Source organism: Bacillus rossius, chromosome 11, assembly GCF_032445375.1.
Source record: "Bacillus rossius redtenbacheri isolate Brsri chromosome 11, Brsri_v3, whole genome shotgun sequence".
Classification (NCBI taxonomy): Eukaryota; Metazoa; Arthropoda; class Insecta; order Phasmatodea; family Bacillidae; genus Bacillus; species Bacillus rossius.
Genome location: NC_086338.1, coordinates 17,185,972 through 17,209,507, shown reverse-complemented (window position 1 = coordinate 17,209,507; position 23,536 = coordinate 17,185,972). Strand labels below are relative to the sequence as shown.

The window sequence follows — 23,536 nt, the reverse complement described above, 5'->3', positions numbered from 1 at the left end:
GCAACGTCTTTCTAATCCTGGCTCGATACATGCATCAAATATAAACGCAACGTCTTTCTAATACTTGATCGATACATGCATCAAATATAAACGTAACATCTTTTAATCCTGGCTCGATACATGCATAAAATATAAACGCAACGTCTTTCTAATACTGGCTTGATACATGCATCAAATATAAACGCAACGTCTTTCTAATCCTTGATCGATACATGCAGCAAATATAAACGTAACATCTTTTAATCCTGGCTCGATACATGCATCAAATATAAACGCAACGTCTTTCTAATCCTTGATCGATACATGCATCAAATATAAACGTAACATCTTTTAATCCTGGCTTACATGCATCAAATTAAAACGCAACGTCTTTCTAATCCGGGCTCGATACATGCATCAAATATAAACGCAACGTATTTCTAATCCTGGCTCGATACATTCATTAAATATAAACGCAACGTCTTTCTAATCCTGGCTCGATACATGCATCAAATATAAACGCAACGTCTTCTTTCTAACCCTGGCTCGATAAAGGCATCAAATATAAACGCAACGTCTTTCTTATCCTGGCTCGATACATGCATCAAATATAAACGCAACGTCTTTCTAATTATGGCTCGATACATGCATCAAATGCACAAACAGTTCATGCGTTGACGCCTTAAAGGCGCGTAAATTAGAATGTTCTGTGTTTATAGTGGCAGCCTGGTGAAGCTGCTATATAGCACGGAGTTATTCAGGTGTAAACGCACTTTAAATACAACTCTCAACCTTGAATAAAAGCATTATATCAAACAGCTCTTAAGAACCATTATAAATATGCTCATAGGTTTAATTTTTTTAAATTTTTTATGAATGTGTAATTTGAACAGCAAATAATATACGTTTTCACGAAAATTTAAAGATAAGGAAAATGAGTTACGGTAATTTTGTAAATGGTAAACAGTAGCCCAAGAACACTTCATATTAAATACTCCACTATAAAGCAACGGTGTGACGGCTTGAAATACCGCAGAATAACGTCGCTGCAACTAGGGAAGCATTCTTTTCACATACGAGAGAGCCAAACGCCCGATCGTGCATCTTCGGTTTGTTTTGTTCATTATAACTCATGATAACTTATGGTCAATTAGGTTAGGTTAGCTACATTATAAATAATTTAAAACATAGTGGACGGTTGATTTGGTTAGGATAGCTACATTTAAGATACTGTGAAATCAAAAATAAAAAAAGCGAGCATGAACTTCGGGGAATTTCGGGTGTGGCTCTCTCGTCTGTGAAATGAAGGCTTCCCCTGCAACTACTCCGGGACATCGCACGGAGAGGCGCGGTTACACTAGCCGGTCTCGCCTGAAGCGACCCACACTCGCCACACGCACGAGCCATGCGATCCCGACTCGCACAGGCAATATTCTACCACACTCCGTTATTCTTATTGAATTATCAATATTCTACCACACTCCGTTATTCTTATTGAATTATCAATATTCTACCACACTCCGTTATTCTTATTGAATTATCAATATTCTACCACACTCCGTTATTCTTATTGAATTATCACTATTTTGTATGGATACAAAGAAGGAGTGAAATGAAATCTACAATTTAATTGATAAATTTACTTTTGTTTGCACTCATTAATTCAAATATGTTTATTACATTAACGAAGAGATTATTTTAACTATAACTTTTATACATGTTTGCTATTTAACTTCTTCCAATCTGTGTTATTCTGTTAAGGATAGGACGATGATAGGAAAAGTAGGAAAGGAATGGGAGTGTTTCAAGTTTAATGTGCCTCGAAAAAGTCAAATCGATGGTTGTTCCAATCGAGTGGAAGAGAGATAGATGCGGCGCAAGCGTACAATAAGCGTGACGGGACAGTGTAACGGGACAATGTGAGTAACGGGACAATGAGTCATCCTTTCTCGTGCGTGCAGCCGGCGTTCATCGATTTATTAGACGTCACGTCAAAATGTGAGCGAGTCTTCAGTGCTCGCCAGAGATGTCGCACATCTAACTTCAGCGACGAGCAAATTTACGTGTTCTCATGTTTCAAACACGCTCGTAATATGAATCTTGGGCACACAATTTAACGCATGATTCTTTTAAAGTAATGCGAACGTGATAACTATACGCAAATGGTGTTTGCAGCTACACTTCATGATATGAAACTCGTGTAGTTTCGGCTCCAGCCGCTAGAATGCATTGCCCGAGCATCTGTGTCAATTATCGAAATTTTAAACGGCTCCAATAAAAGCGGCATAAACTAAAAAAAAAAAAAAAAAAAAAAAAAAAAAAACAACTAAAACCTTACTTGGATTTGATTTTCGACAAGAGATTTAATTTAAATACTGCCCATCTTGTTAAAATTTACCAAACAGTCACTACTATAAAGTTACCTTTGGGTTTTTTTAATTTAATTTCGCGCCATTCGTCACAGACGGCAGCACCTTGGTTACACATTTCCGTTTCATGCGACTTCCGTTCCCTTCAAGAAATTACTCCTACCAAATGCCGTGTACCAGAGAGCTAAGATGATGCTACACCAACAATATTGTCAAACTAAAATTTAATTAAGTTCATTTCAGTTGACGGTCCTGACTACAAACACTGCTCTGTGATCACCGACGAGAGCATGCAGTGCTTGCTCGACAGTGTCGCGAGGCGAGAGGCCACACCCGAAGTTCCCCGAAGTCCATGGTAGCTTTTTTTTTTTTTTTACGTTCTATCTCATTGTATAAACCGGTGTGGCATTAAATTTTGCGATCGATTAGGATAGGTTAGCTACATTATAACTACTTTAAAACATTGTGGATGGTTGTTTATATTAGGTAAGTATAGCTTCATTAAAAATACTGTAAAATCAATTTATGGTTGCTTAGCAAATTACTTTTTAATATGTAGCTATCCAGCGCTAGGAAACCGTTTCCTACGTGATTTCACAGTATCTTTAATGTAGCTATCCTAACCAAATCAACCGCCCACAATGTTTTAAAGTATTTATAATGTAGCAAATCTAACCTAATTGACCATTAGTTATCATGAGTTACAATGAAAAAAAAAAACCCGAATATGCACGATCGGGCGTCTGTGAAAAGAAGGCTACACCAAGGCTAGACAGACTGACGCGGTCTGCTCCTGAGGCCCGCCAAAGACCGGCGACCGATGACGTAGGGGCTCACGAGCTCCTGCGACATGGCTGCCGACATTCAAGGCCCGGCGTGTTCGGACACGAGGCGCACAAGAGCGAGCTCGCTTCTTCGGAGCCCGGGCTCGCGAGCTGTTCCCGACCTTATGCGCTCGGCCTAACGGCAATAACGTTCCGTAAACACAGCTGGATGTGAAGAACAGCAGATCCATGGGGAGGTTTAGAAGAGCGACCCTTAGACAATGGGAACGGAAACTATGCTCTGCGCGACGTGTGACGTCGTATGCTGGGCGGGCCCATAACTACCAGCAAAAACAAATCGGCCGGGAGGTTCTAGCACAAAGTGTTATGTTTATAATGTTTATTCAACTACTTGACGTCTAATCACTTGGTAAAAGAGATTTAAGCTGTGCGAAAAACACTTAATGATCATTTGAAAACTAAATTTGCATAGGGCTTTATATTTTATCATTTATTTTAATTACATTTATGGATGCGAATCCCACGTAGTTACCTCACCAGCTGCCGGAGCAGCTACGTGGACTATTAAATCATTTGATTAGCAGACCAACATTTTTAACTACATAATGGAACGGCTCCGATAACAGCGAAAAAAAAAAATTGAAAAAAAAAAAAACAAACAAACTACAAACCTTTTTGGACCTGATTTTTGACAAGGAATTATACTAAAATACTGTCCATATTGTTGAACTCCATTGCACAGTTAATACTATAGATTCTTTTGTTTTCGTGACCTCTGGCTAGCGCCATCCACCGCAAATAGCAGCACAGTTGTTCCATGTTCACTGAATGACGTGTACCGAGAGCTACTTTCACAAGGGAAGCCTACGATTCACTCGTCCTTCTGGACATACCCGAATACTCACTTTGGCAAGCCTTCTTTCAACAGACGAGAGAGCCAAACGCCCGATCGTGCATCTTCGTTTTTTTTTGTTAATTGTAAATAAATATACAACTCATGATAACTAATGATCAATTAGGTTAGGTTAGCTACATTATAAATACTTTAAAATATTGTGGACGGTTGATTTGGTTAGGATAGCTACATTAAAGATACTGTGAAATCATGTAAACGGTTTCCCCTAAATAAATACACCTGTTGTCGTACGGAAAAAAAAGCGAGCATGAACTTCGGGGAACTTCGGGTTTGTCTCTCTCGTCTGTAAAAAGAAGGCTTGACAACGTGAGTATTCGGGTATGTCCAGAAGGACGAGTGAATCGTAGGCTTCCCACTCTCACAATGTCAGCTGATGAGCTGAGGTACCTGACATGTTGAGGATCAGCTCGCCTTCCATGTACTCCCCTCCATGTGCTCGCCCACACGAGCTGAGGTACCTGACATGTTGAGGATCAGCTCGCCCTCCATGTACTCGCCCTCCATGTGCTCGCCCACACGAGCTGAGGTACCTGACATGTTGAGGATCAGCTCGCCCTCCATGTACTCGCCCTTCATGTGCTCGCCCACACGAGCTGAGGTACCTGACATGTTGAGGATCAGCTCGCCTTCCATGTACTCCCCTCCATGTGCTCGCCCACACGAGCTGAGGTACCTGACATGTTGAGGATCAGCTCGCCTTCCATGTACTCCCCTCCATGTGCTCGCCCACACGAGCTGAGGTACCTGACATGTTGAGGATCAGCTCGCCCTCCATGTACTCGCCCTCCATGTGCTCGCCCACACGAGCTGAGGTACCTGACATGTTGAGGATCAGCTCGCCCTCCATGTACTCGCCCTCCATGTGCTCGCCCACACGAGCTGAGGTACCTGACATGTTTAGGATCAGCTCGCCCTCCATGTACTCGCCCTCCATGTGCTCGCCCACACGAGCTGAGGTACCTGACATGTTGAGGATCAGCTCGCCCTCCATGTACTCGCCCTCCATGTGCTCGCCCACACGAGCTGAGGTACCTGACATGTTGAGGATCAGCTCGCCCTCCATGTACTCGCCCTCCATGTGCTCGCCCACACGAGCTGAGGTACCTGACATGTTGAGGATCAGCTCGCCCTCCATGTACTCGCCCTCCATGTGCTCGCCCACACGAGCTGAGGTACCTGACATGTTGAGGATCAGCTCGCCCTCCATGTACTCGCCCACGCGCACCCACTGGTAGCGGCCGGCGCGCACCTGCTTGAAGTGGATGATGTTGTAGCGCGCTGGCCCGTCGCCGTTCGCGTCGAAGCGGAACTTGTCTCCGCTCAGACCTGCAACAACCACAGCCTCCAGCCACGACGAGTCTTCGGAGGACCCAGGTCGCCGTCCTTCCTTCTTCTCTCTCCCGCCCTGCGCGAGCATCGAGCTGACAAGCAGTTGTGTCGCCGTGTGTTCAGCAAGCAAGCATGCAGCGTCATTTCTACCTCTCCCTGCCGTCTCCTCGGCCGGTTCCCCCACCTCGCACCTAACCATTCCTCTCCCCTTACAGTTATCCTGAAAGCTTATCCTTCTATAATTGCCGTCCAAACAACGAGTGGCCAAATTAAATTATCCGGCAAAGAATAAGGTGTTTGTGTATTAGAAAACAATGCATCCAACAGGCACTACGAAGGTAGTTTCAATTAAGAATATTTAAATTAATTTTTTAACTAAGCCAGGAGCCTAATTAAGGTACACAATACACAATAGAACATTTCATACAACGTACAAAGATAATACTGACAGGTAAAATACCATTATCATGAGGTTTTAGAAGTTGTGCTGTCCGTGAACATTAGGACATATTAATTTAGTTAAATACAAAAAAACAAACCCAGCGAAATATACGATTGCCTCAAGCAATGATATTTGACAAATCCTAAAGGGATACACACGAATAATTACGCCTAAAGTAGACGAGCATTACAAATATCAAGGCCACGAACATTCTTCAACGCAAGTAACACCCGCATAACTGGAGTATAATTCCTGTACGGACCATCAATAGGGCCGTTATGTCAACCAACACAATTACAAGGCTTACGCCACAGAAACAGGATAATAAATACTTTAAACATATTGTAAAAATGCATGAACAAAAAAAATTACCCGCGATAAAGTCTACATACTAATAAATAACATCATCATTATCAATATCATTATCGCCTTCTCGGGGGAGAACAGTTCTGAGTAACCAATTAATAGAAATTAGTAAATGCATGAAAAGGCAAACGAAAGAAAATTAAATCGAAACATAATTTTTCCGAGGTGGCAGCCGAAAGAGAATTTATACTAGACTAGCTGCCCGACCCGGCTTCGCACGGCTATACTAATGGAAAAAAATTAAGCCACATCTCCCATTTACAGTAATTGTAAATAAAAAAAAATCTGTGAAAATTTATTACAATGCTGTATAATGTACCGGAGAGAAAATGAATTACACCGATGATTTCACGACTCGTGCACGCAACGTACAACTGATGTACCCGTACTTCGCTACGGCAGTCTAAAGGCAGATCACTCTTGCGCCGTTCATTATACGTGCCCCTCCTTGTGGGTACGCCACTGCCGCGCGATGCCCGTTGCCATGGAGACGCATAAGGCATGAACAATGCAAAATCCTGTTCTCATGCAGACAAAGTACCCACTGTTGCCTGGTTTTAACCACCCATGGGATCAAATTTTCGGAAAATGTCATCCTGTGTAACATAAGGAACATTACTGTGAAGTTTCAAGTCTGTAAAATATATATACTTGAACAAAAGGGCAATAAAAACAAATTAAACACAGAAAGAGGAAAAAAAAACAACAATAGTTTAGGTTTGCGATTTAAAGTGATAAAAAGTATTTAAATACTAATTGAACTCTTATGAGGGTACTGATTGCTTCGTTGTTAATATCACACGGGTGTTTTTTACTTGTATGGGAAAATTAGGAATGATAAGACATCTAGTGCGTGGCAACAATGTTAATAGGCAATAGGAAATAAACTTCTAGCGCTTGCGGCATTGTCAACACACACTTCGTACGTGTACTGCATGTTGTATCTAACCCCCTCCAACGCATTTGATTCTAAATTGGACTTTTAGTAAGGATCCCTCATGTTATTCATAATATAATATAGCCTATAGCCTTCCTTGATAAATGTACTATCAATCACTGGAAGAATTTTTCAAATCGGACCAGTGGTTCCTGAGATTAGCGCGTTCAAACAAACAAACAAACTCTTCAGCTTTATAATATCAGTATAGATAGCAAAAACAATAGTTAATTTCGCGAATCACATTATGGCAAGGGTCACCGCCTCACTTAACAAGATATGACACTTAAATAGCTTTACCCCCGAGGTCGCTCTCACACGTCGTTGATAAAGAAAACTCTACATGAAGACTACATGCTCATGTCATGACTGACTAGATCGCCCGAATAAATCCCTGACGGCTGCTTATATGGAATCGGCGCGGCACAGCGCGCATGCGCCAACCCCGCGAGGGGAGGAGAGGAGAAACAATACACAACTTTAAGAGGGGGATGGAGGGGGGAAAGGATGCGTCGATGATAGCGGCGAAGCGCGAAGTTTGAAGGCAGCGGACCTGACCGCTGCAACCCCACCCCACAGCTAGCTGTTTCCCCTCATGCAATCGGAATTATCGTAACGCCCGAAAATTTTTGCCACCTCAGCAAAGAAGATTAACTTCAAAAAATGTTTTGGCAAGTTTACAAACATTTGTAATAAAAAAAAATTGGTTGTCTGTAAAGTCGGTTTACGGACGATAGTTTAACGTGACAACGTCATAACAAAACATTGATGAAATGATTGATCCAGAAGAAAAAGAAATATCATATTCTGCCTGAGACTGAGCCTTAATATGTTTTTGCAACCAAACCATTTAGGCATTAAAAATATTATATTCTTTGAGAATTTTTTTTTTGAAATATTCTATCTTTTGTATGATAAAATCTACCTCTGCATACTTTTATGAATAAAATTGAATAATTTTTATTGAATTATCACTATTTTGTATGGATACAAAGGAGTGAAATGAAATGTACAATTTAATTAATAAATTTACTTTTATATGCATTTATTATTCAAATATATTTATTACTTTTGAAATGTTACGTCCGCCGTATTGATTTTTACAAGTACAAAAAAAAAAAATTTCGCACCTGCCGGGATTCAAACCGACATTCTTACAAATAGAAGATAGCGCCGCTGATCGCTCACCCACGAGGCCATATTCGATGATTAATAGTTTCAGATGTTATATACAGATTTATAAAAATTTTGTTCACGGTAGGGGAATAATATTATTTCGTTTTTATAACTCGATTTTATAACAAATACGCATCCCAAATACACCAAACCTATTTATAGTGTGTTACAATATTTTTTAAAACATTGTGCAAAAGATCCCGGTTGTAATTTGAATTATTATGTGTAACTGTAAAACACCATTGTTGGTTCAAAACGTATTTGAATATTAAACATTACTTTTAAATAACTGTACCGATTGTGCTGAAAATCGGTGGACAATCGTTAAATTACATAATATTAATAATTCAAACGACGAAAATATGATTGAAAAGTCAAATCGATGGTAGTTCCAATCGGGTGGAAGAGAGATGCCACGCATGCGTAGGCCCTACAATGAGCATGAAGAGAGATGCTACGCATGCGTACAATGAGCAAATAGGACACATCCATAGTGGGAAATCCGTAGTGGGACACTTTTTCGTGCGTGCAGCCGGCGTTCAACGATTTATTAGACGTTGTCACGTCAAAAATTGGTTGTCTGTAAAGTCGGTTTACGGACGAAAGTTTAACGCGACAACGTCATAACAAAACATTAATGAAATGATTGCATACTTTTATGAATAAAATTTAATCATTTTTATTAAATTATCACTATTTTGTATGGATACAAAGAAGGAGTGAAATGAAATCTACAATTTAATTGATAAATTTACTTTTATTTGCACTCATTAATTCAAATATGTTTATTACTTTAACGAAGAGATTATTGTAACTATAACTTTTATACATGTTTGCTATTTAAATTCTTCCAATAAGTGTTATTCTGTTAAGGATAGGACGATGATAGGAAAAGTAGGAAACGAATGGGAGTGTTTCAAGTTTAATGTGCCTCGAAAAAGTCAAATCGATGGTTGTTCCATTCGAATGGAAGAGAGATAGATGCGGCGCAAGCGGACAATGAGCGTAACGGGACACAGCGTAACGGGACTACGTGTGTAACGGGACACTATTTCGTGCGTGCAGCCGGCGTTCATCGATTTATTAGACATTGTCACGTCAATAAATATTAAATAAGATAAGTCAAGAGCCACAGTTATTTCTTGTATCCTTTCCGCTTCTTGTTTCACTCAACTGTTCTAATTGGTCGATATCAAGGTAGGAAAATGTATGTCATTTGGATTAGGTAGCTTATGATTGGGTCGCACTGCTTCTCACAGTTTATTTGATGTCGAACTGTGACTAAATCGAAAAATTAAAGCAGACACAATTGTGATTGAAATCTGTTTCACTTCCAAACGAACGCGCGAAAATTTCACACATTAAAAACATTAATAGAGGCAGAAAACTGTTGCGGTTTAAATGACCTGCAGGATGGACTCCAAAGTAATGTGAGTACTCAGGCATATATAATATTGTTTACAAGCTTTTTCGCCCATGGTGATCCTTATGAAACCTTTAATGGCCCTATTGACGAGACGTAAACTAAAAAAAAAAATGAAGATAAATATTCGGATTATATAATTTTTGAGTAGTCTTAACTTTATTCAGTACGTTTTTATTTGCGATGTTTTTGAAGCGCAACTTCTTTGCTAAGGGGAAAAAATTTACGAGCGTTACGAAAATTCCGATCGAATGCGGGGAATAGATCGATGAACGCCGGCTGCACGCACGAAAAAGTGTCCCGTTACGCTCATTGTTCCGTTATACTGTGTCCCGTTACGCTCATTGTTCCGTTACGCTGTGTTCCGTTACGCTGTCGGCGAGTGCAGTAATAATAGGTTGTGTTACAGTTGACTAAAAAATTATGGTGATTCATATAATTGATGATAGATATTTGATTACAGTTTATTTATATGAACTTGTTCATAATTATATTTAAACTTTATAACCAAACGCCAGTTTTTAAAATTAATTACAAGTCATCTACACGTGAACTGTTTCGTCGACTCTTTATAAAGTGAAGTGAAAAGTTAATGTGGTTTTCATTGCTTATTACAATAACAATTTCGGCAATCAAGGTTAATTATTCTTGCATTTTGAAAATCTGATTACTAGTATAATTTCAAGCATTTATTCTTTTATTATTAACATAAAAATGATTCAATTTTATTCATAAAAGTATGCAATCATTTCATCAATGTTTTGTTATGACGTTGTCACGTTAAACTATCATCCGTAAACCGACTTAACAGACAACCATTTTTTTTTTAAATTGGGATAATACCCGCAATTATTATAATCTCTCGATCAATAAAAATACCAAAAATTTATCTATGTATACCTAATAAGCAAGAAGTTTCACTTCTGTCGCGCGTGGACTCCATGCCCACACATTTTTACAACAAAGGAAAAAAAGTAGTTCATGAAAAAACCTTGGAGTTCTTGTCAAAAGAATAAAATCTGTATTCATTATTGCAGCGTCCTTTCTTTCTTGAGAACGTGGGAGTGGTGCTCATTGTACACCTCACTGGGTCAGCGGCAGTATGACTGCTGTGACTCGTAGAAAAAGGAGACGTCCGTACTTTCATTTTGCGATTTTTAATCATCATACTTTCGGCCTTCTTCTACGAATGACACATATTGTTCGAAAGTATTTCAGCCGATGGGAAAATCACTACAGCAGAAGTATCGAATCACGATAACACTTAGTTTACGTATCTGTTCAGTGGGAAGCCAATGCGAGTGGGACATTTGCCTGATGAGTCTACTCTAGAGGAAACAAAAAACGCGAGTTTTTTTTTTAGCATATTGTGTTTTGTTAGTAAATATTTCATCATTTATTACACAATTTTACCAACCATAAAGGGCAGACTAAGGAACAACGATGGTAAAGAGCTTCTTGGCTCATATACTAGATATTAACTTCCGCAGAGTTCTCTATATAAATTTTGAGGCAATAGCAAAAGGAAAAAAAAATATTTATTCTATTTTAGCTTGTCTCAAAAACAGAGGATTTTCAGTTAGCTAATACGTATTTAATCATTAAATGCAATATGATTATACGAGTTAGTTTAAATTGTAGTTGATTTGAAAAACTTATATCTCACCTCTACTCATTTATCTTGAAACTCATTTATCTCGAACTACCTCGGATATTTTTCAGGACTCTAGTTAAAAAAATTGTGCCAAATATATTTAGAAGTTGATTATAATTAAAAAAACTGTTAATGTTTTGTCAGTCTGACCTTTTAATTGAAAGAATAGCTTTTCACCATTGCTTACCAATCAAATCTCTTAAATGAAACTGGAAATCCAGTAAGTACTCAGCATCAAAGACTTTAATAGTATTTACCAACTATCAAGAAACTAGTCATGAAGAAATCATTGAAATGCAAATGAAACCAAACAAAAAGAGTCATAATTCTAGGTTCAATTGACTGTGAAGCAGAACCGGTACCACATATGACAATTACAGTCACAAACTTATTCAGATTGCGAAAAATCAGTTTTGGAAAAAGGAAAGTTTCAGTTTTGCTTCTTATAGAATCCATGTTTAGGACATAATTTCTTCAGTAGAAAGCGTCAAATTGTACTGCCAGAAGTCAAACAGAACTGTTCTGCGGACTGTTTCGGTGGTCTTCTATGTTTGCCATTACACCATCAATGTAAAACCAAATATTTAATTTAAATGAGCTCAAAGCCATTGAAACACTGAAGGAAGATTCTGACATCTTCATCCTTCCCGCTGACAAGGGTCGGGCCACAGTCATGCCAGATAGAACAGATAACCTCAGAAAAATATTTACATTTGAACAAAGATACAACTTCCAGCAATGAACGAAAACTGTACCAGACCCTGAAAAATCACCAGTCACATACCATACAAAACCAGGAGTGCACTAACATCATTGAGCAGTCAGCCACCTCACATCTGTTTTCTCGCAAAAATCCACAAACCACACCAGACTTTGCAACATACCATCAGCACTTCTTCTCATCAAAGTAAATATTTTTTCTAAATTTCTGCTTAAAAATTGTCAAACCACTCACAGGTCAGACTCATACCTTCGTTAAAAATTATGGGCACTTCATCTCCATAACTAAGACATTATAAATAGCACCAACCGACATACTCGTGAGCTATGATGTTCAAAGCCTCTTCACCAATGTGCCTGTACCATAAACAATTACTGTTGTGAAAACTAAATTGATAAATGACAGAAAGTTGAAAGAAAAAAATAAAATACTTCCGAACACTCATGGAACTTTGAACTGTCTATGCCAATGCAACCTATTTCCAGTTCAAAGACGAATTCTACAATCAAACAAATGGAATGACAATTGGTTTTTCACTTTTACTTTTCATGACCCACATTTCTAAGCACTGAACATAACCAAAACCCCCTCCTAAAATCTGGCTTCTATATTTTGACAGGCAATATGGTTCCGAAAAGTTAGTAGTTAGTAGTGATAACCAACAAAACCCAAATCACTCAACAAAAATCTTCATATGAACCAAGTTGCACCTTGGTTATTCCCTATGTGGCCCTTTTATAAAAAAAAACTACCAGGAAACAAATAAGACTATTAACAGTTTTCAAGTCAAATTCCAAGATCAAAACCATGTTCACCAGAGTAAAATCAGCCATAGATAAGTTACAATGTCAGAACTGTGTTCATCAGATCTCATGTGAAAGTGGTTTCATGTACAGTGGAGAAACTGGCAGAAACCTTTCAACATTCATTAAAGAGCACAAAAACAACAAAAAGAAGGGCGAAAATCACAGATCTAGACTTTCCAAACATGCCTGGGACAAGAGTCATAAAATACTCTGGAACATTGCTACATCTCTCATACAGGAATAACACCCAATTAAAAGGAAACTAAAATAATCAACATTTATTGTCAGCAATAAAAATATTATCAGTCAACAAAGCATTAAATTAAATTAAATTAAATTAAAAAAGGATACATTTATTTGTAAAAAATAAACTAACTTACCATAAGAACCACTTCCAAAACAATAATTCTCGCATCAAGACAGCACCAAAGAAAATTAGCCTTAGGTGTGCGGCCAATCAGAAGACCCCTCGTCTGTCTTTGGCTGTGCCTGGAGAGGGGATCGAAAACATATAAGCCCCCTGTTTTCCAGTGTCCGACATTATTCGAGACCGGGCAGTGGTGCAGGGAAGGAAAAGCTTCACTTTTCATATAAGTGTTTGACAGCCATCACTGTTTTTAGGTTGTTAGGTTTTTTAGGCGACACTCTTTCGCGGATCTGATACGGCGCACTATGGCAGGCCTACTTAGACCACACGATGGTAAGGGTAGTTTCCTGACACATGCACATACGTACACATACGTACACAACTATCACCCAGGCCCTGTGCACATAACACATCCTTCACCCAGGCCCCGGCTCCCAGGTCAAGTGGCGGGGCTCTTCTGAAAACTGCGACGCAAACGAAACAAGCACAAACCACACACGGCAGGATCCCAAAATAAACACTGCCTGAGCTCCAGTGTCGGCAAGGGTTCGCGGGCGGGAGGGGGGCGGCTTTCATGCGCCTTCCTTCTCTAGGGAGGGGGGTTATCCTTCTCCCGGGAATGGTGCGGCTCTCTCTCTCCCCCTCTCCATGGGGGTGCCCTCTGGGGGTAGAGGCTGACTCGAAGCAACACTCGAATAAACAACACAGACTCCTGTTGCTCGACCGAGTCCTAGTCCGAGCCTGAGGACTCGGGATGAAGAGAGTGAAATCATCTCAGACACTGGGGGGTTTCAAATATGTATCCCAAAAAAAACATCATGCCACGAAAGGGCGTATCCTCGAACTCGACTCAGCAGGGTTAAGAAACACCGCTGAAAAACAGGTTTAAAATTCTGGCACCTGTCGAAGGGGCGTGTTACGGGCCCGGCCCCACGCATCAACTGTCACAAGAATCCACTGATGCAACCACCCCGAATCAACAACCCCGATATCGGCTAGTGGAGATCTTTGTCCAAGACAGCCAGCAGCTCAAGCGGTTTGCTAAGCTGCTGTCTGCGGGGGAGGGGGGCCAAGAGATGAAACTGCAATTTTTACTCCAAACAGGATCATGACAAAGTACGAACCCTGTTAACCACGGCCGAGTTTCACTACTATACACACGCCCAATAGTATGAAATACCGCGGAAGTATGTCATAAAGAGCCTTCCCGAGAGGGGGGTCGACACTGAGGTACTCCGAGAAGACATCACCCGAGCGCAACTACACCCGCCGGACACGACACAGCACCCCTGAGGAACCCAGCTACACCACTTCTGGTAGCTGGGTGATCGTACTCCACCAATCCGCGAAATATTTCCTCAGGGTAAAGGTCCTCTATTTTAGTGATATTGTCGTAGAGACCTATCGATCTCGCCCGAAAACCTCACCATCTGCCACAGACGAGCGTCTTGGGAACAATCTGTAAAAATTGCCGTTATCGTCGGGCAAGCCTTTTAACAAAATTGCCTCCTCCCTTTTTTTGGCTACGACCTTACAGCAACTTTCGAAGCATGCTGGGACAAATGGCGAACTGATTAAGTACCGACAAGAGTATAATGTATTAATTTTTTTATACCATTCAATATCTATGAATAATTATTTCTTATGTTATTATAATATTCATATTTATGAAAGTAAAATTTGTCTAACGATTGTAATAGCGTTATTAAGAATATCCTGGAGTATGTGCCTGGGCGTGTTAAGGTTTTAAAAGTGGTTAAAATGTTGAATTTGTCATATTTAAAAATAAATCTATTTTGTTGGAATTTATTTATTTACTGTGTGCCTTAAGGATTCAACCCCTTTTCAGTTTAATTTCTGATTTATATATATTTTTTCATATTGGTACAACGGTGATACAGACTAAGTTGGCTAATATCAATTTTTTTCCCCTTTTTGTTTTATGGTGTTTTTGATTTTGACCTATACTCTTGCCGGTGGAACGGTTTTTTTTTTTCGGGTTTGCGGTGCATGTTTTAATGCACGCATACCCGCATGATTGCGGGCAAATATTTTGCCGTTGCTAAAGTCTGGTAGCTCGTTCACTATAAACCTGTTAAAAGGATTTGTATGTTGTTATTTATCAGCTCAATTGGCACAGTGTGGCACTCGCTCTTCAAAACAAGTTGTGACACAGTTACATTTCGCTTGACGTCTCGCACTCGAACAAATATCATAACTGTCAACAAATCGGACAGGTCTGCTAAGTCTGTGAAATATTTCAACCAGTCAATTTTTTCCCCTTCAAATGGAAAGTGTATCTAGTATGTCAAATACTAGTTTAAAGAAAATTATTCACTTAAATTTGATAGATTAATTGTGCAATCATTAGTTTTTTATTATAATTATTTATTTTTATTATTTTAAATTTTATTTTTAATTAAAATCTTATTTTTATTTCGGGTTTTAGTATTAATTTCAATTATTTTTTATTATAGTTTATTTTTACTGTTAAGGATTATTTTTTAAAATTTTTAAGTAGAATTTATTTTTTACCGCCAACAGACACGATATTCGCCAGTCGCGTCGCATATCGATCGCGAAAACTCCCTCTCTCTGTAATTAAAACCGTTTAGCCACAGCAGACTGCACAGCGAATTGCCCCAGAGAAGGCACATAGAGCACGCGCTGTAGTAATCAACAGTTGTGATTCGTCAGCCAATTAGCAACTGTCGATAGCAATAGAAATTGCGATAATCAATCGTAAAGCTCACAGCGCGGTGGGACGGGGGTGATAATGCGAAATTTGCTGCTCTGCAAACTAAAGCTCTCCTTCCTCTGGTTTTGTTAAGGCTGGAAGTCTGACGTTAAAATGAATACAAATAAAATATTACTACTTTAAAAATTTAATTAATATTACTCTAGAAAATAAAATTAACAAAATACATATGCCAAGCAAAAATTTCAAAATGTTTCCCCAATACCAACACTATTAAAAGTCAAACTTGTTTAAGCTCAACGAACTAAATAGTTTTCAGAAATAAAATTTAATAAGTTTACTACTTTTTAACTGTTTCGAGATATATTTTAAAAGTAAAATTAAAAATAAAAAACATAAAAAAGTCCACCACGGAAGACTAACGACTCATCATGAATTTTCAATGTGTTAATTTTGACGGCAAAAACACCAGTATAGCGTTGTATGCGAGAAGTACAAATGGTGTAGTAGGTGTAATTTTTTGTCATTTCCCTTCAGCTTTGATCTTGTATCGAACCATAGACTTTCACTCTCACTAAACTATAGCAGTTAGAATGATATTTAAATTGAGTATTTACTTAGTATATAAAATGATTTTTTAAACTTATTCGTTAGATAATTATACTTGAATAAGTTATATAGCTTAATATAATTTTTAGAGTACATATTTTCTAGACATACTGTAGATGACCACGAGTCTGAAAAAAACAAAGAAAAGAATTATGATTAAGATTCGATAGTAATATCTTCCAATTTTCGAAGGTCTCTGACTGAGATATTGTATCTTAGAAATGTGATTATAGGTGCAGACTTATATTTATTCAAGATTCGAACAACAAGGATTTTTACTTCGGGATTATATCTTTTATTGTTTCCATATATCGATCGATGATGGTAGCGTAATCTAGTAGCCGAAAATAATATGTTGGCCTCCAACCGACGAAAACAAGATGGCGGACGTGTCATAATACTAGCTGATAATGTATATCTTGGCATAAGTGGTGGAGGTCAGTCTGCGGATGGCTTCCGTGGAGGAAGGATGTATCGATATTTTTTGACCTCGCCGGGTTTGAACCAAGGAATTACAGGCGTAAGTGCGTTTTTTAAATATTATTTCATTTAAATTTGATTAATAAAATTTGATATTAAATTTTGAAATTCGTTCCAAATTTCTAGCATAACAACTACCTTTTCAAGATGGTAGTTGTAACGAAACGTTCAACGTTATAGAATCCAATACGGTGAACGTAACGTAAAGTGTAACGATGACGTCATAGTCATCCAAGATGTCGGGCATAACGAAACATGCAAAATTTCTAGAATTCAAGATGGTGGGCGTAACGTTCGGTGCAACGGCGTTTTTAAAGATTTTTGACTAAAATTTTGGTATTTTAATTTTTTTATAAATTTTAGAATTTTTTTCATTATAATCGAATAATAAATAAAGATTTTAAAGATGGCGGCCGTAAGAAAAAGTGAAACTATTACGTCATAATCCTAGATGACGTCAGAAGCTTATCGGAGGCTGTAGACATGGATGCTTAAGCCTCAATAGGGATTACGTGTTCTTTCTAAGGCAAAAGTGTTTAGAGGTTTTTCGAATTCTTAATTTTTGAATTTTTGAAGACGAAAACGAGAATGTTTCTTTTAAAACGGGATTTTTTTTTTTGGAATTTTGAGTCTTTTTTGTGAAATTTTGAGGAATTTTTGAGTCCAAAATGGCCGCCATGACTTCAGAGCGATCGGCCATTGACCTGGCTCCAGCTCCACACCCAGAACCCAGTGCCAATAGCCCCCCATATAAAAACTACTATTGTACTCAATCTTCTCATATATCTCCAGCCGAGTGAGGTGGCATTGTGGTGAGATATTATACTAACAATTTGAAGGTACCGTGTTTGAGTAACGGTCCGACATCCCTTATTTCGTGTTTCCGAATTTTCTTGCAGTTACTTACCATTTTCAAAGACTAGATTTTTTATTATCACAGCCTGGTAAACAAAGTGGATGGGCCCTAGTTTTCAGGTGAATGATCTAAAAATAAAAAAAAATAAAAAAAATAAAAATTCCAACGCCTGACTCAAGCAAAGTATTTCAATTTACCGGTAAAACTTTTAATTTCGGAGCTAAGACGAACTGGGGCCGGCATCGTTAGAGGCTGGCAGCCAGGCCGAGGGAAAGTAACACCGCTCCACGACTACCGGCAAACTTTGCTCGTTAGGTCCGCGGGAGAACTCCTCAGCCGGCCAATCTCTCCGCGAGATCGACCCCGCATTCACGAAGAATTAGCCTCGCGAGCGACTCGCGAGCACACACTCTCAGTCCCAGCCCGAAGTGCCTCTGCTTGGAGGAGCCAAGCTGGTTGTCGTGCGACGAAGTCAAGTTTCACGACGAAACGCCGTCGGAAATTGAATGAAATCTACGTGCATACGCCCATACACTGCCGTATACGTTATATTTTTTGTTATGTACCCACAATTGTCTGACTCTACATATACAATATTTGTAAAATAATTTACATAGTATACACAAAACTAAGTTTAAGTAATTTTTTTGAAACAAAAAAAAATTGGCTTGTTAGCCTATCATTTATCTGTCATGCGATTTTTAGGTTGTATTTTTAAGAAGTAAATAAATCCTATTTATGTTTGTAAATATAACATGTATACGTTAAAAGTACAACTGTACAGATTATATTTATAATAGAGTTACTTCATAACTGGCAGAATGAAATCTACGTACATACGCTCATACACTGCCGTATACGTTATATATTTTATTGTTATGTACCCACAATTATCTTTTGTTTGAAACAAAAAAAATAAGTATTGGCATGTTAGCAAATAATTTTGCTGTCATGTGATTTTTGAGATGTTAATCCTGAATCAAGTAAATAAATCCTTTCTATGTTAGAAAATATAACATATATTCTGTGAAAGTACTATTGTACAGATTACATTTATAATAAAGTTATTTTATAACTGGCTGCTAAATCCAAATATTTATTTTTTATATTTTTTTTGGATTTTATTTACGTAAATGGATGCTTGCATTTCGTAAATATTATCTATATATTTTTATACGTCTCGATTTGTGCTTAGCTTCTGTACATAATTCCTAATACTTTTAGTTTATTATTTTTTCAATTTTACTTGAAACTAACACGCGTAAATCTATCTTAGGTTGAAGCGTCAGGATCGCCGCTTCATTTGAAAACCGCGCGTCTGCGCGGGCGTCGGCACGTCGACCCCTCCTTCCTTCCCCCTCCTAGTGTGTGCCTGCTTGCTCCTCCCCTCCCCTCCTCCGGTCGGCGCATGCGCGCTGTCCCCTCCTTCCTTCCCCCTCCTGGTGTGTGCCTGCTTGCTCCTCCCCTCCCCTCCTCCGGTCGGCGCATGCGCGCTGCACCGCACCTATGCCTTATATACGGCTGTAAAGCCTTTATTCGGTCTTGTTTGTCTTGTCTTGTCTAGCTTGTCTGGTCTCGTCTTAGTCTCTTTCGAGAGCTCGAGTAGCTTTGTAATCCAGCATGTAGTCTGTCAGTTAGGCTTAAATTTGTACGACGTGCGCGACCTCGGGGGAAAGAAAATGTAAGTTGGAGTCAGGCGGTGGCCCTTGCCATAATGTAAGCGTTTGTAAATTTTTGTCTATTTTGTTTAAATTCCCTTTCGATCGCCACCTAGAAAATTACGTTTGGATTTAGTTTAACTTAACTTAATTTAACTTCACTTTGTTGGTAACTGTTCTCCCCTGAGGCGTCGACGTACGTAAAACGTAACTTAATTAATATGTTTTAAAAATGTAACTTACGTCTGTAACACGGTAACGCGCATTTTGTAGTAGGTTTTCCCTACATATTGACATGGTTGTAATTTTGCTGCTTTCAATGCGTCTACCTTGTGACGCCCCCGTTTGATGTACCGTAATGGGACCGCGCAATGTTTCGCCGGCGTAACTTGTAACAATAGACTGTTCTCTATTTTTGTGGCCTTGATAATGGCTCCTTCACTTGAAATGTTTGCTGTGTGTTAAGCACTTTAATAGATTTTGTGGACCATATTGGTTGTTGTTAATTAAGTAATCAATTTTTTTTGGCCTAATTAAAAATTTATTAATGTTGAATACTGCTGTTGTGTAACAAATACCTTTCCTTAATCCTTGCCATGCTATGGCCTCCTAACTCGCCTCTATGCTTATAGGCATTTCAAGGTGTTGTGATTGTCTGATGTCATCACAGCACACAGGCTGTATTGTCGAGATACTTAGAACGCTAAGACAGATGCATGGAATTAAAGAGACTTCTATGGCTAAGTTCGTCCATCGTAATCATACAGATTTGGAAGTAAAGTTACGGCATCCATAAGTATTGTTGCGATTCATTGTGCCTTAAAACACGTACTTTATTACGTGATAACTTGTTTTATCACTGCATCACGCACAGTTTGGACGTACCTACATTTAAATAAAGGACGCACATTAAATGAAAAGGATGCACATGCTGCATGAACATTCAAAGAAGGATTTGCCCATTTTGGACACATTCTTCGAAGTTGACGCACAGTTTGACGTGCATTCAACAGAAAGAACAATTTTTTTAATAGAAAAAGGGACATTTTGGGGTACATTCATAAAAAATGAAGCATATTCATAATAAAAGGACTTTTTTTCCCCCTAAAATAAAGACCTACATTTAGGACGCACTTTTAACGAAAACATTTAGCGCGTATTAAACGCAACACAACTTCCACTCACATATTTGGTTGAACATTTAACATTTTCGTAAGATCTTCACTGGTACACAGACTGTCTCGTCGACTATATCTGCGGCCTCGTAAACTCTGGGTACTGCTTTATCGACTGCCGTCACTGATTGTCCGGCATCAGGCGCAGGAGCGCAGGTATCAGACCGTGTCGGCAGCTCTCTCGGCAAGACATGGGCGACTGCGCCTGCGCCCCAGGCCACGGCAGGGATATGCCTCGGTGTTGGACGGGAGAGGAACGGGTGTATACCATTTGTCCGAATGTCCACTTGACCGAGTGACCACTTGTCCGACCGGCCAACTCACCGAGCTTTGAGGGGCGGATGGTGTCTCCCACCCGCGCGACCTTGCGCCGCCCTGCCTCCTCCTTGACGCCCAATCCCAGCACGGCCGATAGGCCGCCAATCAGCAATAACAGTTATCACACTGGGAGGTGGCTACCGAAACTAAAACCGCTCTTCCAATTAAATACATAAAGCGGCTAAGCAGCAGGCACGGCGCTAGTCGCCCCGAGAACGAACCCTCTAGCTGAGCACATTATCGACACGTCACCGTCTAAGATAAAAATTCACGTTTCAGTTTCAAAACGTGTTTTGAGGAACTGCGATGGTGCACAGGATCTTGTTGGATCAGAGTCGAGGTGCGCGCCTCATCTGACGTTTGGTCGTCCACGCAGGTACTTCGCAGGTCGCTGCAGGCTGCAGCAAGTCTGGTCCTGAACAGGCTGGCGCACGGCCAGTTGATTCTGGCTACCTTCAGCTCGAGAGTCTCTGAAGCGGGATACCTACCGTGCGGTGCTACTCAACATGCTTCACGCTTACGTAAGACCTGTTACAGAGTCTCCTAACTACTGTGCCTCCGGTACGGTCACTACGGTACGATCGACAGGAAAACGATGGGATGCCATCGACCGGAAACGATGAAACACGACTTGCCAGGAAATACCAGGAGCACATGAAATAAAGAAAACAATTGAAGTCTTGCAAAATCATGCTCAGTGTAAAAACAGGTTGTCCTTGCATATATATTTTACGCCCTAAAGTAAGGATAAGCACATTTTTAATATAAATATACATTATTAGGATATAAAAATATTCATATAATATATAATAATTCGTATAATAGTATTTATAGCATATTTATATATGCTAAACATGTGTATATTGGTATTATGCCAATGCATTATTATATTTGTCGTTTGTATGCAAAATTCACAGCACATGATTTTTAAAGACTTGATGAGTTCAAACTGTGAATTCTATTTAGTTGATGTGCGTATTTTTTATTGATATGCGTATTTTTTTATTGATGTGCGTCATTTTCGTTTAATGTGCATGCTTTTAGTTTGATGTGCTTCTGTTTTTTTAATATACGTCTAAAATGTTCTTGTTTTCTGTTGAATCTGCGTTCCATGTCGTGGTTAGATCGAAACATTTCGGTTGAGAGGTTAGGACTTCAACTTGTTTCGCAAAATGCCAAAAATTCATTCATCACCAAATAAAAATTTACTATAAATAATGGAACTAAAAGATGTGTGCAACATACAATGAATAACTTGTATAGTAGTCATGTGTATAAAATTTAATAATAAATTAAATTTTCGAAGCTGGATGGAGCGATTGGAGGAATTTGAGATACTATAGCCAAGTGGAGCAGTTGGAACTATTGTAACCCATTTGAGCAAACTATTTTATTGTTAATAGTTTTAATAATTGAAGCCATTATAAAGGTTGAACTTGGAAACTTTATAGAACAAGATGGAGGAACAAAATTAATGTGTTATATTTTATAATTTCACTTCAGTGTACGTGTCTTTCATTCTCTATGAACCATAAGTTAATAATTCTGCAGGTATATCTTTTAGTATTAAACTTCTTTGCTCAAGTAATTAGATATTTTGTTAAGCCAATAAGAATTGTATTTTCAAGTTTCATGCTTAATATTATATAACTACAATTTTGTAAAACACTCTGGTATTGGACGAAGACGGTAGAACAAAAACTATTGCTCGAAAATAAAAGTTTTGTTTGGAATTTTGACGGAGAAAACGAAAACGAAAATTAATATTCGAACCTTCGTAGAAGTACGACGTTTAATTGCATTACAGAATAAATTGAAAATTATGGCATTTTAATTATTTAGAAGAATTGCATAAAATAATAGGAGAAATTTATACTACTGATAATTTGGAAATATTTATTGATTTAAAGAGAAATGACAACTTATACGAAGATTATAATAATTATTCAAGCGTTCCCAGTCAAAAGAAAATAATTTACTTATACGAAGAATTTCGAGAAGTATTCAGGCGTTCCCAAGATGAAGATAACGAACCACGGCTACGAAGATTATAAGAAATATTGAGGCGTTCCCAGGACGAAGAAATAGAAATCTACGGAATAATCGTCAGTTCGAGTCCATCCAGAACCACCGAGAGGCGTTCTCAGGACGAAGTCGTGGAACTGCGGAGAGGCGTTCTCAGGACGAAGTCGTGGAACTGCGGAGAGGCGTTCCCAGGACGAAGTCGTGGAACTACGGAGAGGCGTTCCCAGGACGAAGTCGTGGAACTGCGGAGAGGCGTTCCCAGGACGAAGTCGTGGAACTGCGGAGAGGCGTTCCCAGGACGAAGTCGTGGAACTGCGGAGAGGCGTTCCCAGGACGAAGTCGTGGAACTGCGGAGAAGCGTTCCCAGGACGAAGTCGTGGAACTGCGGAGAGGCGTTCCCAGGACGAAGTCGTGGAACTGCGGAGAGGCGTTCTCAGGACGAAGTCG

The 23,536-nt window shown here is 39.1% G+C and overlaps 1 protein-coding gene across 1 annotated transcript in view; it reads right to left on the bottom strand.

Annotated features, from left to right (window-relative positions):
* LOC134536425 (metabotropic glutamate receptor 4) overlaps positions 1-23,536 on the bottom strand; it is a 118,225-nt gene that overhangs the window by 26,736 nt on the left and 67,953 nt on the right. The window contains exon 4 of the mRNA XM_063376138.1: positions 5,226-5,375. Within this exon, the coding sequence (XP_063232208.1) occupies positions 5,226-5,375 (150 nt within the window). The remainder of the gene's footprint in view (positions 1-5,225; positions 5,376-23,536) is intronic.